Raw genomic sequence first — 24263 nt, forward strand, 5'->3', positions numbered from 1 at the left:
TTACTAAATATTTAAGTGCGTTTTTTGTCATAACTCTACAAGAAATCATCCGATTGACATGAAATTTGAATATGATGTACAATATTTAGTACTTAGACGATGGTAAAGGAATAATGGCGCAGAAAGGAATATAAAGCTTAAAGTAGGGTATGGAACAAAAAAAAGCTTTATTTGACATATAGTGGCGTTACGCATGATTGCCTCAAGAAGCGTAAGTACAACTGGCAGATGTTCCCTAGTATGGGATATGCCCTCCCCTTACTGTAATTGTTGCTTGGCATCGTCTCTCCATGCTAAGCACCAGATTATCCAGGAGTTCTTGGGGGTAAACGTGTATATTCCTCCTTTCACGCATCTTTCAGCTGATGGGTGTTACCAGGAGGATACTGTCGTGTCGCAAGACGTCTCCCTAATGCATCCCACACATGCTCTATGGGATTTAGATCTGGAGAGTAAGCTGGCCTATCCATTCGTGTGATATCTTTACTTTCCAGTAGCTCTTGCACATTAGCAGTACGGTGTGGCCGGGCATTGTCATCCATAAAAATAAAGTCTGGTCCAATGGCCTCTCGGAACAGACGCGCAAGGGGTAGGATGACCTCGTTACAGTAGCGGTCTCCAGTTACAGAACCTCGGTCAAAGATCTGAAGCTCAGTCCGCCCGTTCAACATAATTCCACCCCAGGCGAAAACTCCAGGACCACCGTAACAATCTCTTTCCGCGATGTTATTGGGATGAAATCGAGTTCCAACCTCTCTCCAGATCAACTGACGTTGAGAATCGCTTGTAGCACTAAAACGACTCTCATCTGTGAAGAGGACGCGACTCCATTGATGAGGTGTCCAGGTTTCATGTTCTCTGCACCACTCTAAACGGTGCCGCTGATGCCTAACTTTTAAAGGTATGCAGCGTTCAGGACGTCTGACAAATAAGCCACCTTTGTGGAGGCGTCCGGTCACTGTAAATCTTGATACTTGTCGTCCTGTGGCTGTGCACAGTTGCTGAGATATGGTGCTCGCTGACTGAAAACGGATTCTTTTCGCCTGGAGGGCAATGTAATGGTCATCTCTTGGTGTTGTTTTCCTTGGACGGCCACAACCAACCTTCCGAACAGCTTTACCAGTAGTTTTAAAGGCATTCCAAGCACGAGAAACAACACTTTTGTTGATCCCGAACTCTTCGGCGACACTGGTCGCACTACGCCCCTCCTCAAGCTTCCCAATCATTCTTCCTCGAGTAAAGTCGTCTAAATGATTTCTTGAAGACATGTTTCACAAAACAAATCACTTGCACTTGCAGCGAATGTCTTTAACTACGGTGCTCTTCATCCTTTTAACACAGCTTTGACCTGCGCGCGCTGACCCACAAGGTTTACGATACTTGCAATATAATCGACAACAGCTGCCTGCGGAAGAATACATTTACTTGGGAGACGCTATTGTCAGCAACGCCGACTCCGCCGAAATTGGTAACTCTGTCATTCTACCATCATCGTATACGTCATATGCAAGAATATATCCAGGATGCTCTGGCTTACGTGCGCGAGTACGGACGACCGTGTTTATTTATCACTTTCACGTGTAATCCAAAATGGTCAGAGATTACATCTTTGCTATTGCCCTGCCAAAATGCGATACATCGTCATGACATTACAGCACTTGAGTCAGACAAAGGTTAAAGTCTTTAATAAGTTTCATCACGAAATTGCATATATTATATATATCCTACATATTGCTGGATGTATTCGGTTCAATGGCAAAAGCTGGGATTACCTAATTCACACATTTTGATTTAGTTAATCAGCAAAATACGTCCTGAAGAAATCGATAGTGCAATTTCTGCGGAAATTCAAAATACGTCTACTGATCAATTGCTGTTTGATATTATTACATGATTCATGGCCCATACGATAATTTTAATCGTTTATCGCAGTGTACCAAATGCTACAAAATGTACCAAAAGGGTTTCCTAAAAATTTCACTAACGATACGATCACAAATGTTTGCGGATATCCAATATATAGAATTCGTTGCATATATAATTTATAAAAAAAAGTCACAATAAATTAAAAAAGTTATTATTTGCTGTGTTGCTATTTTCACATTCCGTCATCGCTCACAGTGCTCCATGCCCCTTCCACTCATATACCACAAACGCACACACATACAATAAATATATATATAATTCTCTTACACGGCGACAAAAAAAAGCCTCATTACAACTCCCCGAATGGCAACACTAGAAAATCGACCAATGTTTGTCGCTAAAAATGCCACATGCCAAATCTAGCTGAGGTGGCTCAATATAAAGCACTTTAAAAACGTAAACTGAAATAACCAGAGAGCTTTAGCTGTGGTAATTTCATACTATTAAGCTAGGCAGAAATGAGTAGTCTTTGTCGACAGATCTTTATTTTAGTATTTTGTCGAAAGCGCTTTTTTTCACGAATTTATATATTACGAATTATTATCACGAATTAGCACTTTTCTAATAGGTTTAACGAATTACATGTCATTTATTTGAATTCAAATTTATTTTAATGACTTAGTATTTNGAGGTATGTTTTTTAACATGTTTTTTTTTTAATTGTTTTGATTTTAATATTATTGATTGTAAAGAAATTTTATTTAAAAGTAATATTTATTATCGTTTGAATTATTCTTGTCTTAAATGTTGTGTTTAAAATTACTGCTGAATTGTTTTTTTGTAAACAAAAATTGAATTATTTTTTTCTTCATAATATGTGATCGCTATTACTAGGATATATATTTATTAATACTCTAGCAATAGCATATTTCATTCGCTAATTTTAATATTCATTGATATTTAGTTTAATTAACATAATAATTAAACTAAATTAATAAATCGTATCACATTCTATAGAATAAAATAAAAATAAATATCTGATTTATTTTAACAGTCCAACTCCCTTCTAAGATGTGAAAAGAAATGAAACTCCCCATTATCTTAGCTACCACTGGAAAAAATATTTTTCGAAACTACGGAAAACAGTTCTTATCAAAACCATTTCACCAATTACCGTAATACCAGTAGTACATATTACCATCAGCGATACATATGAATTAAGCGGCATCTCCGAATGGAGATATTTTACGGTTCTCGTAAGCGAATTTTCCATTAATCTTTATTTCATGAGCTTAGCTTTTATTTAATTTCAATTCATACACAATATTATTTGAGCATTAGTGACAATAATAATATGCTGATTTTTCACGGTTATCCAAAACGCGAAGAAGTATCTTGTCGCCTTATTTTTGCTTTTTAGTTCAGAAGTGATTTTTTTTATTTCAATTAATACATATTACCAACAGGAATTAAGTATGATTATCGTCAATGGTAGTATGATGATTTCTTACGGTTCTTCTGTACAAATAAATACATTTACTCCATTACTTTTGCTTTCTAGTGCATAGCTTATTTCTTTTTTTCAATATACATATATTATTTTAATTAATCAAGCATCATTGGCGTCGATATTTTATGTTTCTCCTAAACGATTTAGTACTACTTTCCCATTAATTTTGCAATTGAATACATAAATATTTTTTTCTATTCCATTACCGTTGGTTTTAAATAAGTGATTTCTTAGAAACATGTTTCAAAAAATTAATTAAAAAAAATAGTGCGTGGAGTCCCTCCTCGCGGAAGAAGTTAAACTTCGCAACCTGCGACGTTAATTGTAGAAGAATCAGCTGTCGTAGAAGGATCACTAGTTCTATTCAACGACTCTTTTTCCTGCTCCGCTCGCTTTCGTGCTCTGTAGTCACGGTAATATTGTGCATTTTCCCCTCGTGGACCTCTTGTGGTTGCCTCATCGCCTCGCCATGGAAAATGTATTTGTATTAATAATGTATGTGAATGCGTCATAATGTAATTTCAGAGGAGAAAACCTAACAATCAATTGATATTCACAATAGACGTACCTTGACATAACCTTAAATTCGCCGCATTATCCGTGGGATTGTTTTCACTCATTTTTTGCAATTGTTATCCACTAATTGAAAATAAAAAATACTACCCTATTAAATTATATGTGTATCAAGGCAAACTAAAATAATGTTTATAGAAAAACAATACTTTTATTAGTTTTATGCTAGTGAGAACCAAAACACTATGGAGATGAATGAGGGAAAACTGGATCCTACCACGTGATTTCCCGGCCAATAAAAATGTAGCGTTAAACGTTTAACGCAACCTTGTTGGAAGTCGCATAAGAAGTATAACTTCATTAAAATGATAGCGCGTGATATCAGACAAAATTTAAATTTGGTGACGTAGACCACGCAGACGTAGGCAAAGGAATGAACTGGAATGGTACCTGGTCATTATTTTCAAGCAGGTCCTGGAATCTGTAATAGTATTTAATGAAAACAGAAATTTTTATAACAATACAAACCATTCTATCTATGGGAATGCCGTTTTCACAATAACGTTCTGGTAAGCAATCACAGATCTCGTCAGCAAAATGCCACTTTTTTATTAATGATTCGCACCAATCTGGTTTCAAATTTCCACATACCTTCGTTTGATTTACCCTGAAAGATGATTAAAATCGTGGATTTCATAATTTTTCTCACATTCATTTTAAAAAAAGTTGAAATATGGAGAAAAAAATGAATTAGTTGAAGAGTTTAGCGGGAGGTGGTTCTTAATGAGCAGTGGTAGCTAGTGACTGGAGAATCGGCGTCCGGCTCAGAAGGGATGGGGTTTGATTATGGACTCTGCTTAGACCCATGTATTTATCGTGTTGTAGTGGTTTGGCTTTCGGCCTTCCACCAGAGAGGTTCTGGGTTCAAATATGCTATGAACCATCAGGTACATGCTTATAAAACCTAGGAAGTTCTTTCATTTTTGTGCTGCTTCCTTTTCATGACTTGGCATGATACCGACATGACTCGGTATCCAGCAAAATGAAATATGAAATCCCTTCTTGTGAAGAGCGATTAATAAATGATTAATGAAGCATAATATTGGGTGAGTATCGCTGCGAAAATTTTCTAACTGGTTCAAAACGCTCTTACTATCAGAGTATATAAAATACTTTCGTTCGATTTTTCTTATGGCGTTCCACTGGGCGAAGCTAGTGTATAGGGAAACTTGTACAGTCGTCTGCTTCTACGCTTGTGTTCGTGAGGGAGCGTGTACTTGAAGTCATCAGCCATGATCATGAGCAAATAAAACTCCCTCTTGTCGTAGTCATTGACCACCTTAAGAGCTAGGTTGATTTCCTCGATGTCGAAAATGGAGGTGGGTGGACAATGTTGGAAACACACAGTGAACTGTTCCGGCTTTAGAGTGAGTCCCACTGTTGATGGATAATAGTCATCTCCGTAGCGATTGAACTTTCTAATATGATGATCTAGACTCTAGATTTATAAATTATAAGATTAGAATCTAGATCTAGATTATATTATGAAAAAGCTACAAATTTTCTAACAACAGAGAGATTTATTTGATTAAATATTAAAAGAGTTGTTCGATGTGAAGCTAGCTGATGTCGTGACACATACAATAGCGACGTAAAAACAATTCCCAGAAACGAAGATGTTTGGAAGATGACGTGCTTCGAGGATTTTACTTTTAGCGCAGAAAAAGTCACCAATATTTCATGCAACATTTCATAAAAATAAATTCATAAATTGCTAAATATAATGTTTTTCACTTATCTTGATATGAATTAATAAAAACAAAAAAAAAATATGTTTAATGAAAATCTGCGTCAGAGGGTTGGCGTCCGTGTTGTTGTCGTCTTTGTATAATATTAAAAGAGTGACTTTCTCAAATCATTTCCGATTTTTCAATTTCAGGTATATATCCATTCATTTATTTATCTTACCAAATGCATTTGGAATATTTTCTTGATTAAAATACACCCAAAGAGAGTCACTACATCAATCAATACTGGATCTACCCTTTTTACATATTCTTTGATAGAATATGATAGTCAAAAGTCTGACGAGTGATGAAAAGTATTAAGAGGATAAAATCTTATTGCAGAAGATGAGGTCACAAATCACGTTGTGAGAGGGAAAATCATGAAAAATCCATATTGGCGGTAGCAAAAAAAATGTAAAAAAAGATACAAACTTGTTTACAACAAAGGGTATTTGATGAATTATTATAAGAGTTGTTGGCATTCGTCGACGGTGTTAGAGTGACGTAAAAATAATTCCTAGAAACGAAGATGCTAGGTGTGCTTTTTCTGTCTCTTTTAGATTCAATGTTTACAAACATTTTCCCAGGAAATATTTTATATTAGGTATTACTCCTTTAGATTCCTTTTATCTTCCTGGCGTCATAATACAGTCTACACTGACGTAAAAACTGTTTCCAGACGCTCAGATGCCAGATGTATTTTTCCTGTATCCTTTGGAATCAAAGATTGCAAACATTTTTGTAGGGAAATATTCTATTTCATGTGTTAATTGAGATGTCTTTTATCTCCCTGACGTCATTATACAGTCTGCAGTGACATAAGAACAATTTCTAAATGAAAATACATCAGGAGTGTTATTCAACTGGCCTCTAGATTCAAAGATTGCAAATATTTTTCGGGGAAATATTCTGTGTTAGGTATTCATCCTTTAGATTCCTTTTATCTCCTTGACGTCATTGCACAGCCTAACAGTGACGTAAAAACAGTTTCGAGAAGCGAAGATGCCTGGTGTGCTTTTCGTGTCTATTCTAGATTCAAAGTGTGCAAACATTTTTCAAGGAAAAGTTCCATGGTAGGCATTCATCCTCTAGATTCCTTTTATCACAATTCTGGACGCATGTAAACTCTCTTTACACACATAGTATCTCCAAGAGATTTTGATCTCGCTGATTGGCTTTCTCGGCAACGCCATCTGTGACGTATGACTATTTCATTTTGCCATGCTTGTTATTTTCAGCATAGATTGATTTCTATACTCCAGCTTTTGTGTACAAACTTGAAATGTCAGTTTTTTCAACAGAGAAACTGCCTTCTTCATTTAAAAATGAAGTAAAAAATATTTCCTCAAATACCATGGGTAATGGAATTTGGGATTGTGGGTAATGGAATTAGGGGAACTAACCAATGCGAAATGGAATTCTAGAACTTCCAAACCTCATGGACAAAGATTTGTTTGTAGGTAAATTACTGGTTTAGTTATTTTAAGAAAAAATTTGTATTTAATTTTTATGGAAAATGCTTTTTTCGTTACATTTACGATTATTACATACATAAATTCTTATGAAGCTAATAATTCTTATGAAGCTTTGAAATCAAATTTAATTGCCTTACTTAATTCTTATACTTACTATAAAATGAAAACTGAATAGTTTTCACTTGATAATTATTTAATTAAATTAATGTTCATTGAATTAAGTTAATATTTTATTTATTTATTGTGGATTACTAAAATTATAAAACTTTTAATTTAAGATTTATTAGTGGCGCCATCTATTATTATAAATTAAAACTAAGAGATCTGCATTATGCCTACCTATTTATTACTTATTTTTAATGTTTCTTTTCCTTTTTTTTTGTTAAATGTTTTATAATACCGAAAAACTATTAATTGACGTTTAAGAAATCAAGCAATTGTCTTTTAAGATGTTTATTTTATTAATTTTTGATTGCATAATTCCCATCAAAATAAAAGTAAATGATTATGAATTGTCCATTAAATTAATACCATGAGTAATTAAAGAATAAATTTACAAAATATTCCCTCTTTTAATTCTAGTACATTTCTATTGGATTGTATAGATATTTTTTTATTATTTAAGTGCAGGAAATTATTTGTTTGTCCCCACAGTGCGTTTATGAAAGTGGCGCAGGAGAAATGTAAAAGAAGTTTTTCAAAAAATTCTACAATTTTTACATTTTTTTAACATTTTAGAATATCATCCTCTAAGATATGATGAGATCTTTTTCAAACATAATTTTAAAAATTTATTCATATGCATTTTAAAATCTCATATAATAATTTCAAACTTAACTGAGTGGTTCTGCAATCATACTTAATAAATTTAAGTAAGAGATTTTAATTTCTAAGTGCATAAGGATATTCACAATGCTATTCAATTTGAATATTAATCAATTCTTATATATATATTACATAAAAGCTAGCTAATAAAACTTTAATTTATGATAATTATTATTATTATTATTATAATTATACTAATATTATTATTAATTTTTATTATACTAATTTGATGTTTTACCAAAACATGATTGTTTACCTTGCATTTAAATAAAATTCATAACATTAATGTTAAAAAATATTAGCATAAAATTTAAAGCAAATTAGATTTAAATAAATGTGTTATTATTAAAATACAATTAATAACGCTGTTTAATTTTTTGAACAAAACTTTAACATTTGTCATAAAATTAGTATGAGAAATATACTGGAACTGATTTATGATTGATTTACATTTTGGGGACAAACTATGGAGAAATGTTATTGGGGAGGAGCTACAAAAAGGCGTAACAGAAGCCAAGAAAGTCAATCAGCGCGATCAAAATCTCTTGGGGATACTATGTGTGTAAAGAGAGTTTACATGCATTCTGGACTTGACAGTTCAGAGACACCCTCTATTGCATCGTTGAATATGACTAAAATAAGTTCTTTGCAAAACAAACTTAAATATTTTTAAAATCATCATAAACAATGTTTTCCCACTTTTCTCTTCAGATATGTCGAATATCATATAATAAACAGATAGGATTGGTAATGAAAAACATACTTTTGACTTACCCATCAAAATTACAGATAGTGATAGAAGGTAGTTCTGTTACTTTACTGTTTGTAATACTGATATCAACAACAGTTTCATACTTCCAAAAAAGTCGTAGGAATTCAGAAGATTGATAAATATATCCCACCAAGCAAGACAGAAGGATCAATGTAAGGGCGCATTTCTTAAATATACTCTTAGCCAGAAGAATCTGTGGAACGCCACTCAGCATTGAATCCCGAAAAGCATGTTTCAAATAATTGGCCCAAAATTTGATTTCTTTTTTATCAATTTTCCTGAAAGAAAAGAGAGATATAATTAGTTATGGTTTCTGCAAAAAGGTAACCACTAAATAGAATGAAAGTGCATCATTTTTTCAGAAGCAAAAAAAAAAAAATGTTTTTTTCGAAGTACGAAAGGTAGCGTCATTTCAATATTATGCATTACGTTAAAAGTGTTTATTAATGGCCATGACAATGCGTAATAGGTTTAGAAGCATGTTCAAAAAATGAACTCAAAATTATATACGTATCGTAAGCTACAATAAACAAAAACAGTTGATGTAGCAGCGACTGCTACTAGTTGGGAAGGTTTTTTTATGTTTTCTCAAAAATACATTGATTTGTGTGCACAATTATGTCGATTTTTATTCACGAAAAAGTTTGAAAAGCTATTTAAAGAGACGTCTTTGCGGAATATGACTCTAAGCTAAAACAGAATGATTGTTATTGGTCTTGCTGTGTGTCTTATATCAGACGCGATAAGACGCTTATATCAAATTTTAAATTTGTTCACCATGAGCAATCGATCTTAATTCTACCACAAATATTTAATAGGACTTTTTTCTCGAAAATCGTTAGCACCTCTTCATCTCTCGACGTTAATGTGCTTGTCTTAGATGCATTTAATAATACTTAATAATTAAACTCGGAACTTCATCGTGGGAGATTGTTAAGTAGAATGACGAAACTAAAAGGAAGACTAAATAGTGGAAAATAAAATGACGAAACAAGTCGACCGAGTTGTACGGTAGTCAAGGTGTTTGTCTTGTTCCAGGAAGGTCCCGGGTTCGAATCTTGCTTAGGGCATGTGTGTAATTTTGTTTTCTATGTGCCTTTGTGTTGTTTGGACGAATTTCGGTCTACTAACATGATGCCCTTGACTAAAGATAATTAGGTCTCTATTAGTTTTTTTTTTCGGAAAAAAATATTATGACTAGAAGTTTTTTTTTTTAATTTTAATGAAATCCGTTTCTTTAAAGTACTGACGATTATTGTTTCGTCACTTTAATGAAGTTCTTGCACGGAGCATATGCCTGGAAATGGTTACATCAAAAACAAAGAAAGTCTCATGAAATTTGAGTATCCATTTTACAGAGCTCAGAAATACTTTAAACTGAAATTTGTAAAATTATTGACAATTCAAATATGTAGTTATTTGCCTGAATTGTAGAAAAAAAATAACATGTACAACTAAAAAAATACCTCTCTAAGCTTATTGCTCTAATGTATATAGCTATCAACCTCAAATGTGAATAAGACAACTTCATGTACCTTGATTAACCTTGGGAGTTTGATTTTGTAAGGTTAAGTGAACTTCAAATGAACCTCAAATCTACCTTATCACATAAATGAACCATAAGTAAACCTCAAAACAGCTTAAATTTCTGTAAGAGTAGCCACATGAAAGGCCAAAATATCCAGCTTATAATTTTCAAAAACATCAGCCAAATTAAGTCCACCACGTTTACTGACAGAGGTGTTACAATTCTGTGTATTAATACGCGTGTAAATTTTCATTTCGAGATTTTAGGAAAGTAACCGTCCGGGAAATTGCTTTTGAAATTTCTTAACCAAAAGTTTTTTATGGTTGTATTGTAAAAGTTTGTATTTTTTTTACTTAATTATTTATTTATTTATTATTTTTCTTTTGCAAGGGTTAAAAATCTATCACGGTAGTTTATATTTATGATATTTAGATTGTGAAAAGTTTAATAGCTGTTCAAGATCTTTGATTTTTACAATCTCAACCTCTTTCTAAATCTTACTTGTTCCTCTTTTGATGTTTTATTCTACGAACTCGAGTCTTTTTGATGGAGAGGTTTTGAAAGGAAAATTTCAGCAAAGAAAAAGCAGTACTCAAGAAATCGAAAACTGCAATTAATGAAATTCCCAGCCACATACCAACATAGCCTCCAATGTTGCTAAAATGTTCAATGCTCTAAAACAGGAAAGTAATAAAACAGGTTATATTATATTATACTACATTATATTATATTACGTTACGTTACGTTACGTTACATTACATTACATTATATCATAAAATAAAAAAGAAAAGAGTTTTATACATCGTTCATGACCTTCTTTGTGTCAAACATCTTGATTACAATGTTCTTTGCTTTCGAAACAAAATGGCAAAAAATAAAATAGGAAAACATGATATGATAAATTAAGAATGATATTAAAAAAGCTTACTTCAAATTTTGGATTACTGTTATAAGTCGTCTTTCCCATATGGCCCAGGTGAACGTGAATTCCACTCTTAAAACTAGAAAAGATTTTTTAAAAATAAATATTAGACAGAAAATTTTATTTTATAGAGGATACTGCAATGACCAGCTTACGTAATATACACCATTTAGAATCCATATAAGAAAATAATACACTGATCGAAATGAAGTTCCAACAACACCAAAAAATTATTGTAAAGTAATGAAATTTCGACAATGTATTTTTCTGAGTAACATGTTTAATTGATTAAAGTTTCAATGTCACAGGTTAATGCAATTGAAAGGAAAATCGTTTCAAATGTGATGGTACATTAATACAGGGCTAAAGAGAATAGAAGGGCTGGTTCACTCCTTTGAAGAAACTCTGGCCGCGCTAATCCTCCGATTTTCTCTAGTGACGTTACTTTGGCGCGAAGCTCGCACTTTTACTTCAAGAACAAAGCGTTCGGCTTTACTAGCTCTAACTAATATTGGAGCATTTCTTTTTGTGACATATTCTAAGACATTTGTTATTTTGTATAATGAATTTCCTGAGTTTTTGTCATGAATTTACAAAATTTTAAAACTATTAACGAAATGCCAGTTTGCGCGATTGCAACTTGCAAAAATTCTGATAGAAACACAAAAGGAACAAATATAATTTTCCGCGTGCTCCCTAAAGTAAATGAACAATGTAAAGAATGGATTCCGAAATGACACCGTTAATATAAAACAGCAATACGTTTTTTTCTATAGTTAGGAACTTTTATAAAAATTCGTTATCTAAATAGAAACCGCCTTGTTACTTCAAAAAGAAAGGCATGTGAAAAAAATTAAAAAATGGATAAAGTCAAAGAAAATTAACGTATGTAAAAAGTATAAATAAAATATATAGTGTACAGTTGCAATTCTCCTAATTTTATAACTTATTTTTTTAATGTAGTTATTCTAAATATTTATGATTCTTTTAAAAATTATATTCTCTTGAATTTTAATATCTATAAATTATATCATCTTAAATTTAAATATCTGTAAACAATTGTAAAATTTCTAATGTCATTATGAACCTAAATTATTATTTTTTTTCAGTAATTAGCGTTTAAGGTTGATGTTTCCTAATGATTAAGTATGAACAAATTGCTATTAACGGCATATTTTAAAATCAGGGATTCTAAATTTAACTCAACTTATTGTTATAAAAGAATATGTAGATAAAAAAATGTCGATATATGCTTTCATTTTTCTTAATAATTAAAGTTAAAACTGAACTTTTTAAAATAAAGTATTTATAGTGTCATTTTCGCCAACTAGTAACATATTTTTATAAGTTTAAAATGGTATTTTTTTAATATAATGACCAAGAAAGTTTTTTTAAACTATGTTTATGAATGGAAATAATGTGTTAATTAGGTAAAATTTGAAAGCTAATAACCAGAAAAAGTCTAACTTATTTTTATAAAGAGGAAGATGGAAAGTTATTATAATATCTCTGCGTGCGATCTTCCGAGATCTGTGGACACAGTAACGTCATGAGGAGGGAAATCGTAGCTTAAGCTCTAAGAGCGGAGTGAACTAGCCCTTCTATTCTCTTTAGCCCTGACATTAATAACAGGTGAATCCACCAGAATTTTGTACGCAAGCAGGCAAACAGGCATGCATTGTGTCTTACAGATGCGTATTTCATTTCGCAGAATTGAGTTCCATGTCTGTTGCACTCGGTCAGTCGATAAGGGGATAACGCTGACTGTTTAAAAGTAAAGGTGCGTGGAATAACAAGGAGAGTCCTTCTGCTGTAATAGAAATCACTCCCCAGACCATTAATCCAGGTGTAGGTCAGTATGTCTTGGTCAGAGACAGGTTGGTAGTTGGCGCCCACCCGGCATCCTTCCAACCAGCCTACTGATATCCCTGACACAAACGCTGAACCGATTTTTATTAGGAAGAAAAATGGATCTCATCTCTGAGTGAGCTCTAAATCGACACCACTCATACACGACAATAGTATAAAGTAAGTGGAATGCAAGCCCCAGAGCAGTAATTGACTTAGCCGGTTTTTAACAGTTCCTTGTGCCATAGCAGTGCCAACTGCAGCTCGAATTTCTGATGAAGATGTAGTATGGTGAGCCATAGTCATACGATGTACACAGTGATCTTGTGCCATGCGGAAGGCGCCATATGGCAGTCCAGAACCCAGTTCTTTTGCCGCAGTACCTTCCCTTTAACACTGCAGCCAACAATCATATACAGTATAGCTGTGATGGTTCAGGGGAGAGAGTGCTAGCCTCCAAATGAGGTGCATCAGATTCGAATCCCGGCAATGGTTGGTTGATTCGAATTCCGCACCCAGCTCTCACCAACCGCATTGCTAACGTAAAATATATATAGTAGTAGGCCGGTCATGTATAAGAGTCCCTTTGTCGTCGAGCTAAACAAGGGAGGTTTCAATGGTTTTCCTCTCCATATAATGCAAATGCGGCTTTATTCCATCAAATAGTCCTCCACGAATTCAAATTTCTTCCAATACTTGATCCAGGAGTTCTCTTGTTTTCTGGATTGGGTTCAAAATTATAAGTCTACGGAGTTGAACATTAGTAGTAGCAAACCCAAAATTGAGTCGACTGTTTAACGAAGGTTATAAAATGAACTAAAACCATGCACAGCGGATCCATTTCTCCCCAGTCTTTCTGCAATATCTCGGCAAGAAATTCCACCTTCTCACAACCCTATTGCACGACCACGTTCAAAATCAGTGAGCTATTAATAATAACTTCGTCGTTTTCTTAAAGGCATATTTGACTAAGAGCAACTCACCATGTAGAAATTTAACGAAAAATAACGCTTATAAACTGTAGATCACGTATTTAAAACAACCCTGATTTGCTTGTTCACAGTGGTGCTAAAAGTGTGATGAACCTGATTGGCTATTAAATTGACAACTGCAATGTTTTGTCTACGATGATAGCACTTTCAGGCATCCAACCGTCTTGCTATGTCTTTCAGGAAGTTTTTGTAATGGTTTACGATCTGTTAAAAGTTAATAATTTATTATTTACAATTTTTACACCGTACAAAGCATAAGGATAACTTTTTTCATTTAAGGAAAAAGAAGATTTTAACGTTGCGAATCTCATTAATACTTAGATGAAATGTTTAGAAGTAAATTGGATCCATTCTTTTCAAATTTTCGAATTTATGTCGAATTTATTATTACTGCGACTTATAAGTCTTTTAATTCGAAGTGAAGTTTAAAAAATTGCTCTTTGGAGAACTCTTACAATTCTCTAACCTCTTTCAAAGCACTGAAGAAATTAAAATTTGTTTGATTTGCCGGCTCATTCCTCGATTTGATTTACTGCTTTTATTTTCTTGTGTGCAACCCATAATTTTTATTAATTTTTAACAAGGCTTTCAAAAACATTTATTAGAAGTGATGATTTACGGCTTGAATTGTTTTGTTACTAACAAGTGCGACCCCTAAATATGAAATATTCTACGAAAAAGCCTATCGACTTACTCAGAATATTCTAATGGAACACTGCATTCGCCCTAAAAAGAAAAATTATATAAAAAATCGCAAGTCTGTTGTATAAGGAATGATTCCAATTATTTTTTAAATAGTAATACAGAAATGAAAAATATAGACGTAATATAATTAAATAATTAGGCAATGCACTTAAATAATAATAGCCTCATATTTAACTTAATCAACAGTAATGCTAAATAGTTTATTACAAGTATGGGTAGCTCAAATTCAAGTCATTTCTTCTTTATAAACTAAAAACAGAAATTCTAATTAAATTTATTTCGATATTTTGTAATTACCAGGAGGAATAAAAAGGTAATTACTCCAGGTGTAAGTTATGTTATACAAAAGTTGGCTACAAAGATAAAACTCTCAAGCTTGGTCCACGAGTTCTTTATAAAATAAGTAGCAAAAATAAAAATGTATCATTCCAGTATTTCATAATAGGGTACTTTCAACTCAAGTAGAAATGAATTAATTTTATTTCTAACCTTAAATTTAATTGGATAACTGTACGTGATGTCACGCGTATGTGTTGAACCTGATTGGCTTCAGTGAATCGATAAATGCATCGATACTGCGACGTCACTTGCAGGAATTCAACTGTCAGGCACAATTAAAAAAGCTCTAAATAACACTTTTTTCTCTGTGAGGTCTCAAATTTTTACTTATGTTTTATATATAAAATAAACAAAGTCATGTAGATTCATGTGGATAAAGTCACGTGTAATCACTTACGCGTAAAATGAGTTTTTGTGTAGATACCTCTATCTCTTATAATTTCAAAACCTTTTATGCTAGCCTCTTCAAATTTGAACAATATGTGAATGGGTCAGTTTAAGCCCCAGATCATGCTTAAAAAATAACTACACACTTCAATATTTTACTAGAATTTATTAATTATGCGATTGCCACACGATACGATAATCGATTCTGAGATTGCAAATCGAATTCATATTTAAAATTCAAGTCTTACTCGAAATAGTATTAAAACAGCATTTGATAACATAAACAAAAGCCCCGTTTCAGCACCCAATCAGAATCGATACCCGTGATGAGGACGCTCGCAGGTATCCAGTTAAAAGAAAACAAAAAACCTAATGATTACAAGGAGTTTCACAGATGTAATTAAAAATAATTTTTAAAAAATTATCAACACATCAATCTAACTAATAGTCAACCTTTAGCGCAGTACTCAAAACGCTATGATTTAAATATTTTATCATAACGTTTTTTAAAAAAAAGCGCACTAATAAAGAAAAACGCGTCTCCTTTTTATACACTCTAACATTACATAGAGTTGAAACTCTTAATATATATTTCTCTGTGTTCCAAGCATTCTTCTGTTAATACTTTATTAAGAAATAAGAAATTATGAACGAATTTTTACGTGGGAACAGGAAATAAATATAAAGGAAATAAAGAATGGTTATGGATATTGCAAGATAGACTTATGCTCGCTCTATGCATTGTTTCTCTTAAATACAATTTCAAATATAATAATCTTTCAAGGTAAAAGTAGTTTAGAATCGACTTACCTCGCGACTTTCAGAAACATCCATAGAAGCTTCATAGAACTCATCACTATAAATATTTAAAAAGAATTGCATATTTATTTCTATGTTGAGTACATATTTCATGTTGCATTTTGACTCTATTAGCATTGTTAAAAGGTAAATATGAACAACATTATAAATTTATCATGGCTTTTATGAAGACTGCCGTCACATGGAATAACACATTTTTCTGATAATATGCTTTTTTTACAACGATTGTGAGTTTGCGAAAGTTTTTTATTATTGTTTGAACGTTTAACCAGTCTTTACCTTGACCCTCTATGCAAATTCTGAAAAAAAAATGACGCTTTCTGAAGAAAAAAAAGTCATTATGAAGAAAAGTCATAGTATTGTGAAAATTGAAATCGTTTCTGACAAATGTTTTAATATTTGAAAACTTATTACAAAGCTGGTTTTGCAAATTCCTGGAGAAAAAACCGAATATTCATCGATTATTCATGGAAGTTATTCATCGATTTTGATAATTTGGGTGGAAAAATCTCTCCAAATTATTATTTTTTACTAGCCATGTATTTGAATTATTTCTTCGACATCAGAAAACTCTCCACAACAAAGTAGAATTTTAAAATTTTACTTTGACACTTAAGCTGCGAGTTACTTCATATGACGGACCTTTTCCCATAAAAAACATTGACAAAATTCCAGAGAAAAAACCGATTTGAAGAAGATTTTTACCCCTTAATTGGTATTTTAATTTATGAATTAAATTACCACATCTATATCCATTTTTCGGGAGAATCCAGGGTAACAAACCAATTGGATCGATTCTTAACTTCAGTAGGATTTTTCATTAAAATTCTTTTTCTCACTACCATCTATTACGCTTTTACTTAACACTTTGTAATATGGAAATTTTACTATCGAAATATTATTTTACTTACTTTTTTAGAGTTGATCGTAAGTACATGATATCACTATTTCTCTTCTCCCTATATATTTTGTCTGTATTTTAATTTTTATTTAATTGATATTTTAATTTNTCATTATCAAACCTCGATATCTCGAACTTGAAGGGAGAGGAGAAAAAATTCGAGATACCGAAAATTCGTATTATCGAAAATCGCATGTTATCGATGGTAAAATAAGGAAAAATGAGCTTTACATCCCTCATTTACTATTCCATATTTATTCTAAAAACACTTTTTACACTTAAAAAGATTCAATAGTTGCTTGCTTTAGAGATGTGTAAGAAAGTTTGTCTATAACACTTTCTAAGTGGACTATGACTTTAAATTTCTCCTCTGACATATTCAGCTGCCTCTCAATAAATCTCCTTACAGTGTCCACTGCAGAAAGTGTTTGTTTGAGAATTGATTATGATTATGAGAATTAGCTCTATATTCTTAATTATTTTTTTTTCAGAAAAAAAATCTACACTATTTATATAGAAAAAAATTGTATTTATGGAACTTAAAACACTATTTATGGAAAAGAATAATAAATATAAATAAAAATATTTTTTTAAATACTTTTAAAAAATAATATGAATAATAATTCTTCTCTTGTCCTTTTTTTTATTATTTTTCATCTTTTCTCAATTTTTCGAGTACTACGAACTATCTTGTTTATCTGAAAAAATCTTAATAATGAAACATATTCCACTTTTTTTTGGCAAATAGAAACCATCCTTTTTAAGGGATGCTAGGCTTAATTAAAAATTAATGATACTTCTTTTTTATACAGAAATTTGCTTTTGTTTCAGGAATATAATTTGTAAAATAATAACTTACAAGCACGCAGGTCCACAGTTTTTGAGCTGGCAATCAATAATTTCTTTTGATATTTCTTCTGTTATCCTCTCTGAAATAAACAACCGAAAATTTATGACTTTTTAACTATACAAAACAATCACTTTTTAACTATATTAAAAGTTACTTTTTGATTATATTCATTATTCACCTGATATTAGTAATTTATAATTTAAACCTGAGCAAAAATATTACATTGAAGTAGAGCACTTTTTCAAAAAGTGGGAATGATAAACAAAACTCGAGATAATATTGATATTCATGACATAAATATTTACCAAATATGCAAAATACCTAATTTTCTAAGTTCCACTAGAACTTCTTAAAATGCTAAAGAAAACTTATTGTAGTAACAAATATTTAGTATATTTGAGCTCAACGCCACAGGTAATTTTCTCCAACCCGGTTTATTAAAATACACTGGTGGACAAAATTAAGAGATGGAAAGCATTTTCGCACATTTCTATCTATGACGCACATTTCTATGACGCTATTTCTGGACGGTTATTGAGGGAACCTGGAGCCCGATACCATCCCAGCAACATTATCGAAAGGGACCATTATGCTGGTGGAGGACACATGGCTTGGGCAGGGATCATGCAAGATACCCTCACACCACTCCATGTGTTTGACAATGGTTCCGTGAATGCCCAGAGGAACAGGAAGGAGGTCCTAGAGGTATGTGCGTCTTTTCAGTGGCGCCGTTGGCCCTGAGTTCATTTTTATGGACGACAATGCGCGACCACATAGGGCTGTCATGGTTGATGAGTATCTGAAAAGCGAGGATATTCAGCGAATATCCCCTGACCGAATCCTATTGAACATGCTTGGGATGCTCTTGGGAGAGCTATTGCGATGCGCCAACCTCCCCCCAGAACCATTCTGGAGTTAAAAATTGCTCTGGTGGAAGAATGGGAGGGTCTTCCACAAGTCCTCCTTAACTCCATTATTAGCTGCATGCATACTCGTTGTGCATGCTGTCTGCATACCTGCCAACTTTTACGCATTTGGCGTAAAATTTTATTTTTATATTTAAAGTGGTAGTAAATATATATTTTCTTTACTTTTATAAACTTAATTTTTAAATGATTTTGATCACCACTATTCTTAAAAAAATTAAGCATATATATTAATATGCGTTACTAATATGGTCGTCAGCTTAAGCTTTTTCAAATACAACGCATTTTTTTGCTTAAAATTGAAATTTTAATTCCATTTCAATACCACTGGGAAAAATCATAACGGAAGGGATTAAAAGTTGGCAGGTATGTGTCTGTCTGTCAAGGGTGACGATACACCATACTAGAGGTAACACACACTGTACAAGACTCACTTTCATTGTCATCTTTTATCCTTAAGTTCAGAATACATTGGATTTATTGGCAATTGGTCTTGCCAGTGAATGGCACTTTCATTTTTGTTTTGCATACTTTATTATCATGGAATAAGCTATATCCATACCAAATTTCATTTATTTATATTCTGTATTTTTTTAGGTATTTGGGAAAATGTCTTCCATCTTTTAATTTTGTCGACCAGTATATTTATAAATTATTTCTTATATTAAATGCTGAATTGTCATAAAATTCAAACTCTGATACAAAATAAAGCATGCTCACTTTTAAGGCTGCACCTTTCTCTTTCAGTTTTTGGCAGTCCATACGCTATCGAAGTAGTATTTGTGTAGCATTCCTGAATGCACTCCTAAGATATTTTTGCAAAGAAAGTAGATTAATCTACAATCAATAGAAGCTAAACTTCCGTAACCATTTAAAAAATGAAAGCCACAGCATTCGAAAAAAAAATAGCAAGATATTTTTTTTCGAAACACCCGCGAATAACTTTGTTTCTTTTTCGATATAGTTTGTAAGAGAACTCTGAGGAAAATTAATGCTAAGATTAAAAACTATTAAGATTTTTTCTTTTAAATATTATCAATGGCAACTTCCATTAAGTGACTGGTTAAAAAATACCATTTATTCAACAGTGCACCTCAACAGTCCTCAATCACCTAACTTAACAGTTTTTTTTTTCGTTTTTAAAACAGTACACAGTTTGAAATTTGCGTTTATGAAACTAGAAACAGCTCAAAATGAGTATTTTCAAAAGAAAAAAAAACATCTCGAAAGGTGTATTTAAGAAAAATGAAATAGTTTTTTTTCAAAACTATTTTAACATTACTGGAATGTTTCTTCAAAACTAATTAAGTAACTCTAAATAAATTCGTAATATGACGCAGTACATATGCATAAATCGATTGATACATTTTGCTCGTAACGAATTTTTTGTGTGTTTGTTTACTAAGGTTAACTGTTGTTGCTTTTTTCATAATTACAATAGGTGCTACATATTAATAATAATCTGATCTAATTTATTTTATCTAGTTTAATCTGTCTTATTTTATCTAATTTGTTTAATTTGCGAATTTCAAAACTCACTTTTTCGACGACATCGGACTTTTCATCTGACAGAATCCTAAGACATCACCTGAAAAATAACACCTACAATATGCATAGCCACCCCGTCCCCCAATTCCAGGAATTTGCCCGTAAAGATGATATTAGTGATTAAATAACTGAGGAAAAGTAAACATGCAATTTTTATTTAGTTCTTAAATTAGGGTTAAGAACTGGAAAGGCGTATTTTTCCTTGTATCCATTCTCGCAAACACACATTTTAATACTGAGAACGCTATTGTATAAAACACAAAATAATGTCATCAATAGGTAATTCGATGCATAAACAAATAAATAGTTAAAATAAACTACAAGAAAATAAAACAGCCAAAATAAACATTCAATTAATACAAACTGTTCGTTTTATTTAATAATTTGTCGATATAATATTTTTAGTTCAATTTTGATTAAGTATATAAAGTTCACGAAAAAAAGTAATAAATGGTCATACGCTGTCGTAAAATTAAATCCTAATAAAACTTTATAGAATATCGTAATTGAATATTTAGAACATCGCCTTTTCTTGTAAATATAACATCGACGGTGAGAAACACCGGAAAATCTCTGAGGTCTGATTTATAAAATTCGTTGCAATTCATTTTCGGTTAATCATTCGTTGCAATAACATTGTAGAATATAAGAGAACAGGAAATAAGGGAAAATATATATTCTTACTTTTTTATTTGTAGGTCCATGACCTCCTCTTGCTTTCCATTTTCCTAAATAGTCAATGCAATTTGTGTCGTATGGATAGGGAAGAAGATTCTTTTCGATCTAAATATTTGTTAGTAATAATTAACAGTGCAACATTATTGTGAACTTCGTGGTAAAAGCATAAAATATTTATCATTGTTAGTACATGGTAATACCATGATTTCAAGATATTGGGGAGTTTCAAAATTTATGAGAAAAGATGGGAGAAATCGGGCTCAGAAGTTATCAAAGAAGTTATGACTTGAGCTCAGAAGTTATCAAAGTTTCATATTATAGCATCATGAATTTTGGATTAGGGGAGAGTCGGGTAACTCCGCCCACTTAAGGAGTATTGCTTATATTTCTGTATAATATTGAGTAATAATCAATATTTCTGTATGTTTATATTGTTTTTCCATCTAATTAAATAATGCAAAAGAATAAACCAAAAAAAAAGAATAGTTTAACTTAAAAAAAATAGAAATTTACAAAGACATGTTTTTCAGCTCTTTTCAAAATGTGTCGGGTAGCCCCGCCCAGTTACAAAAATTATGTTTTTTGACTGTTTTTTCAGGTGTAAATGAAAGTGACCAATGTATTGACAATAGATGAACCTCATTTATCATTTTTATCACAAAATTATTTTATTTATTACATATTTATATACTTTTAGTGAATTCTATCATGTAATATATCATTTAATAACAACAATATTTGTTGTTAAAAATGCATATAATATTCAAATTTGAAGTAATAAAATAATAATCTTCGCAACCGTACATTTATCGACGAAATAAAATTGAGCGGTGGTACCCGACATTCATGTGAGCGGGGCTATCCGAAATCCAATTTTTTCGTAAATTTGTAATTACTCGAACAATTTTTCATATATAAACTTCTTTCTTCGCGCAAATTAAACTTAAGACAACATACTTTAATGATGTATGTATAGAAAAAATTATTTTTTTAGTATTAAAATGAAGTTTAATCGAAACATTCAACCAATTTTTCTTAATTTCATGACTACTGTATTCAACATATTTTCAAAACTATTGTTTACCATGTTAACAGCTGCACAAATACTTGAAACTTTGAAAATAATATTTTTTTAATATAACAATTAATGACCAATGGCCCATTGACTTGAAAAAATATTCTATACACTATGAAATTGACTGTGGGTGGGGCTACCCGACTCTTCCCTATACTTGTTTTCGTATTTGGCATTTCTGCCTAAGCAAGTGAATATTGCTTTGAGTGTATTTTTATGCAAAATGAAATGATATCGAAACAGATATATATAAAGCTTTAATTGTTCTGAAAGTTTTTGCCTGAAAAAATACAGTTTCACATTTATACCTAGTCTAACTCATCTGACATCGCCATATAAAAAAAGTAAAAAATTGATACATATGCATATATTTTTACTGAATACCATAAGATCAAACTTAAGACGATACGACTGATGACTTATAAAGTACAAGATTTTTAAAAGTTTTACGTGTATAAAGAATAATTTAGTCTTTATTTACGTGCCAGACATTGCAGTCTAGATAAGCGAGGCATTGTCAAATAATTACATTGTTCAATAATTACTTGTAATTAAGTCAATAAAATTTAAAGTATAGAAACTTTATCTATGAAAATTTGATAGCTTAATATATTTAAGTTTAGAAATTTAATGCATGAATGTTAAAAAATTTTATGCATTAAAATTTTGCTTTAGACTCGTTTATGAATTGGAATCTAATATTTCGAAACTATACTTTAAATTTATATTTACTATAAATTTACTTTAAATTTATATTTACTATAATAACTATTTGTTTTATTGACTTTATTTTAGCTTTTGATTTTGGATTTAACATTAAAACGTATGGGACAATACCTCACTTGTCTTTATAGTAATGTCAGATGCGTTAGTAATAAAAAAAATACTGCAATTTGTATATAAAAACACCTTTTACAATTGAACCTTTTATTCAATAGGCATTGTATTGATTTCATTAGATTCAGCATACACATGAGAAACAATACTTCATGGGCTAGATTGCAATGTCAGATTTTTACGTAAGTATAAATCGAAACTTGTACTGTTTTAACATAAAACCTTGATAAATGTTTGACTATATTGGGGTCTGATCGATTGGGTCTGATAATAAATTACTTGATAATTATCTTATTTTAAATACAGTCAAACCCCGCTATAGTGAACACCCGGATATAGTGAACGAAATGTTAGGTCTTGTGCCTTGCTACTCGAACAATGTTATTTTTTGTGGATATAGCGAACAAAAAAAGTGAGGAAATTGCATATAATGAACTTTTTTCTGTCATCAACTGTTTCTTTTCTTCATTTTTTTTGTAATAATTTTGAAATTTTTACTTTAAAATAAATACATATACCGATTTTTAAAACCATCTATAGAGGGGAATTTAGGGATACTTCTTTTATCTCACTTTCCCATCCCTAAACAAACCAGCAGATACTTCCAAACCTGGCAGATACCTGTAAGGTGTCAGTGGGATCAATATGCATTTTCTGTCAGGATTGCTCATCAGCTAAAGATTAACTTTTTTTTTTCTTTTTTTTTTTGTACGCAAGAGGAAGAGTAATGAAAAATAACACATTTTTCTCTACCAAATAATATTTTTTAGTCATTTATTTAAGTAATGTGTAATAAAAGGGAGGAGTTTGGAAACATTGGTCAAATTGCCTGCGTAACGGATATAGTGAACTCCCGGTTATAGTGAACCAAAATTTCGGTCCCTTGAAGGTTTACTATAGCGGGGTTTGACTTATTTGCAATCTATACCTTATTTGGGTAGAGAGCGCCAAAAGAAAAAAAAAACGGACCACTTTCAATTACTTTTGTTTCAAAGATAACGTTCTATGACTCATCCTTTAGTAATTAAAAATATCGTCTTTGCTATAATTATTTAGCATATTTAAGATTATCACTAACCATTGAGAATGAGGTCAATAACATGAAAATCTGATCATTAGATCAAAGGTTTTTTAAGGTGATCTATTTTTTGAAGCATTGT

At 31.7% G+C, this 24263-nt stretch overlaps 1 protein-coding gene across 1 annotated transcript in view; it reads right to left on the minus strand.

The window, feature by feature from the left end:
- Positions 1–24263, minus strand: part of LOC139425595 (uncharacterized) — a 59351-nt gene that overhangs the window by 18151 nt on the left and 16937 nt on the right. The window contains exons 7-15 of the mRNA XM_071180899.1: positions 21198–21296; positions 19686–19770; positions 18049–18118; positions 16280–16325; positions 14733–14764; positions 11205–11277; positions 10778–10950; positions 8751–9026; positions 4418–4556 (exon numbers count right to left, since the gene is read on the minus strand). Of these exons, the coding sequence (XP_071037000.1) occupies positions 4418–4556; positions 8751–9026; positions 10778–10950; positions 11205–11277; positions 14733–14764; positions 16280–16325; positions 18049–18118; positions 19686–19770; positions 21198–21296 (993 nt within the window). The remainder of the gene's footprint in view (positions 1–4417; positions 4557–8750; positions 9027–10777; positions 10951–11204; positions 11278–14732; positions 14765–16279; positions 16326–18048; positions 18119–19685; positions 19771–21197; positions 21297–24263) is intronic.

This window comes from Parasteatoda tepidariorum, chromosome 5 (assembly GCF_043381705.1).
Source record: "Parasteatoda tepidariorum isolate YZ-2023 chromosome 5, CAS_Ptep_4.0, whole genome shotgun sequence".
Lineage (NCBI taxonomy): Eukaryota > Metazoa > Arthropoda > Arachnida > Araneae > Theridiidae > Parasteatoda > Parasteatoda tepidariorum.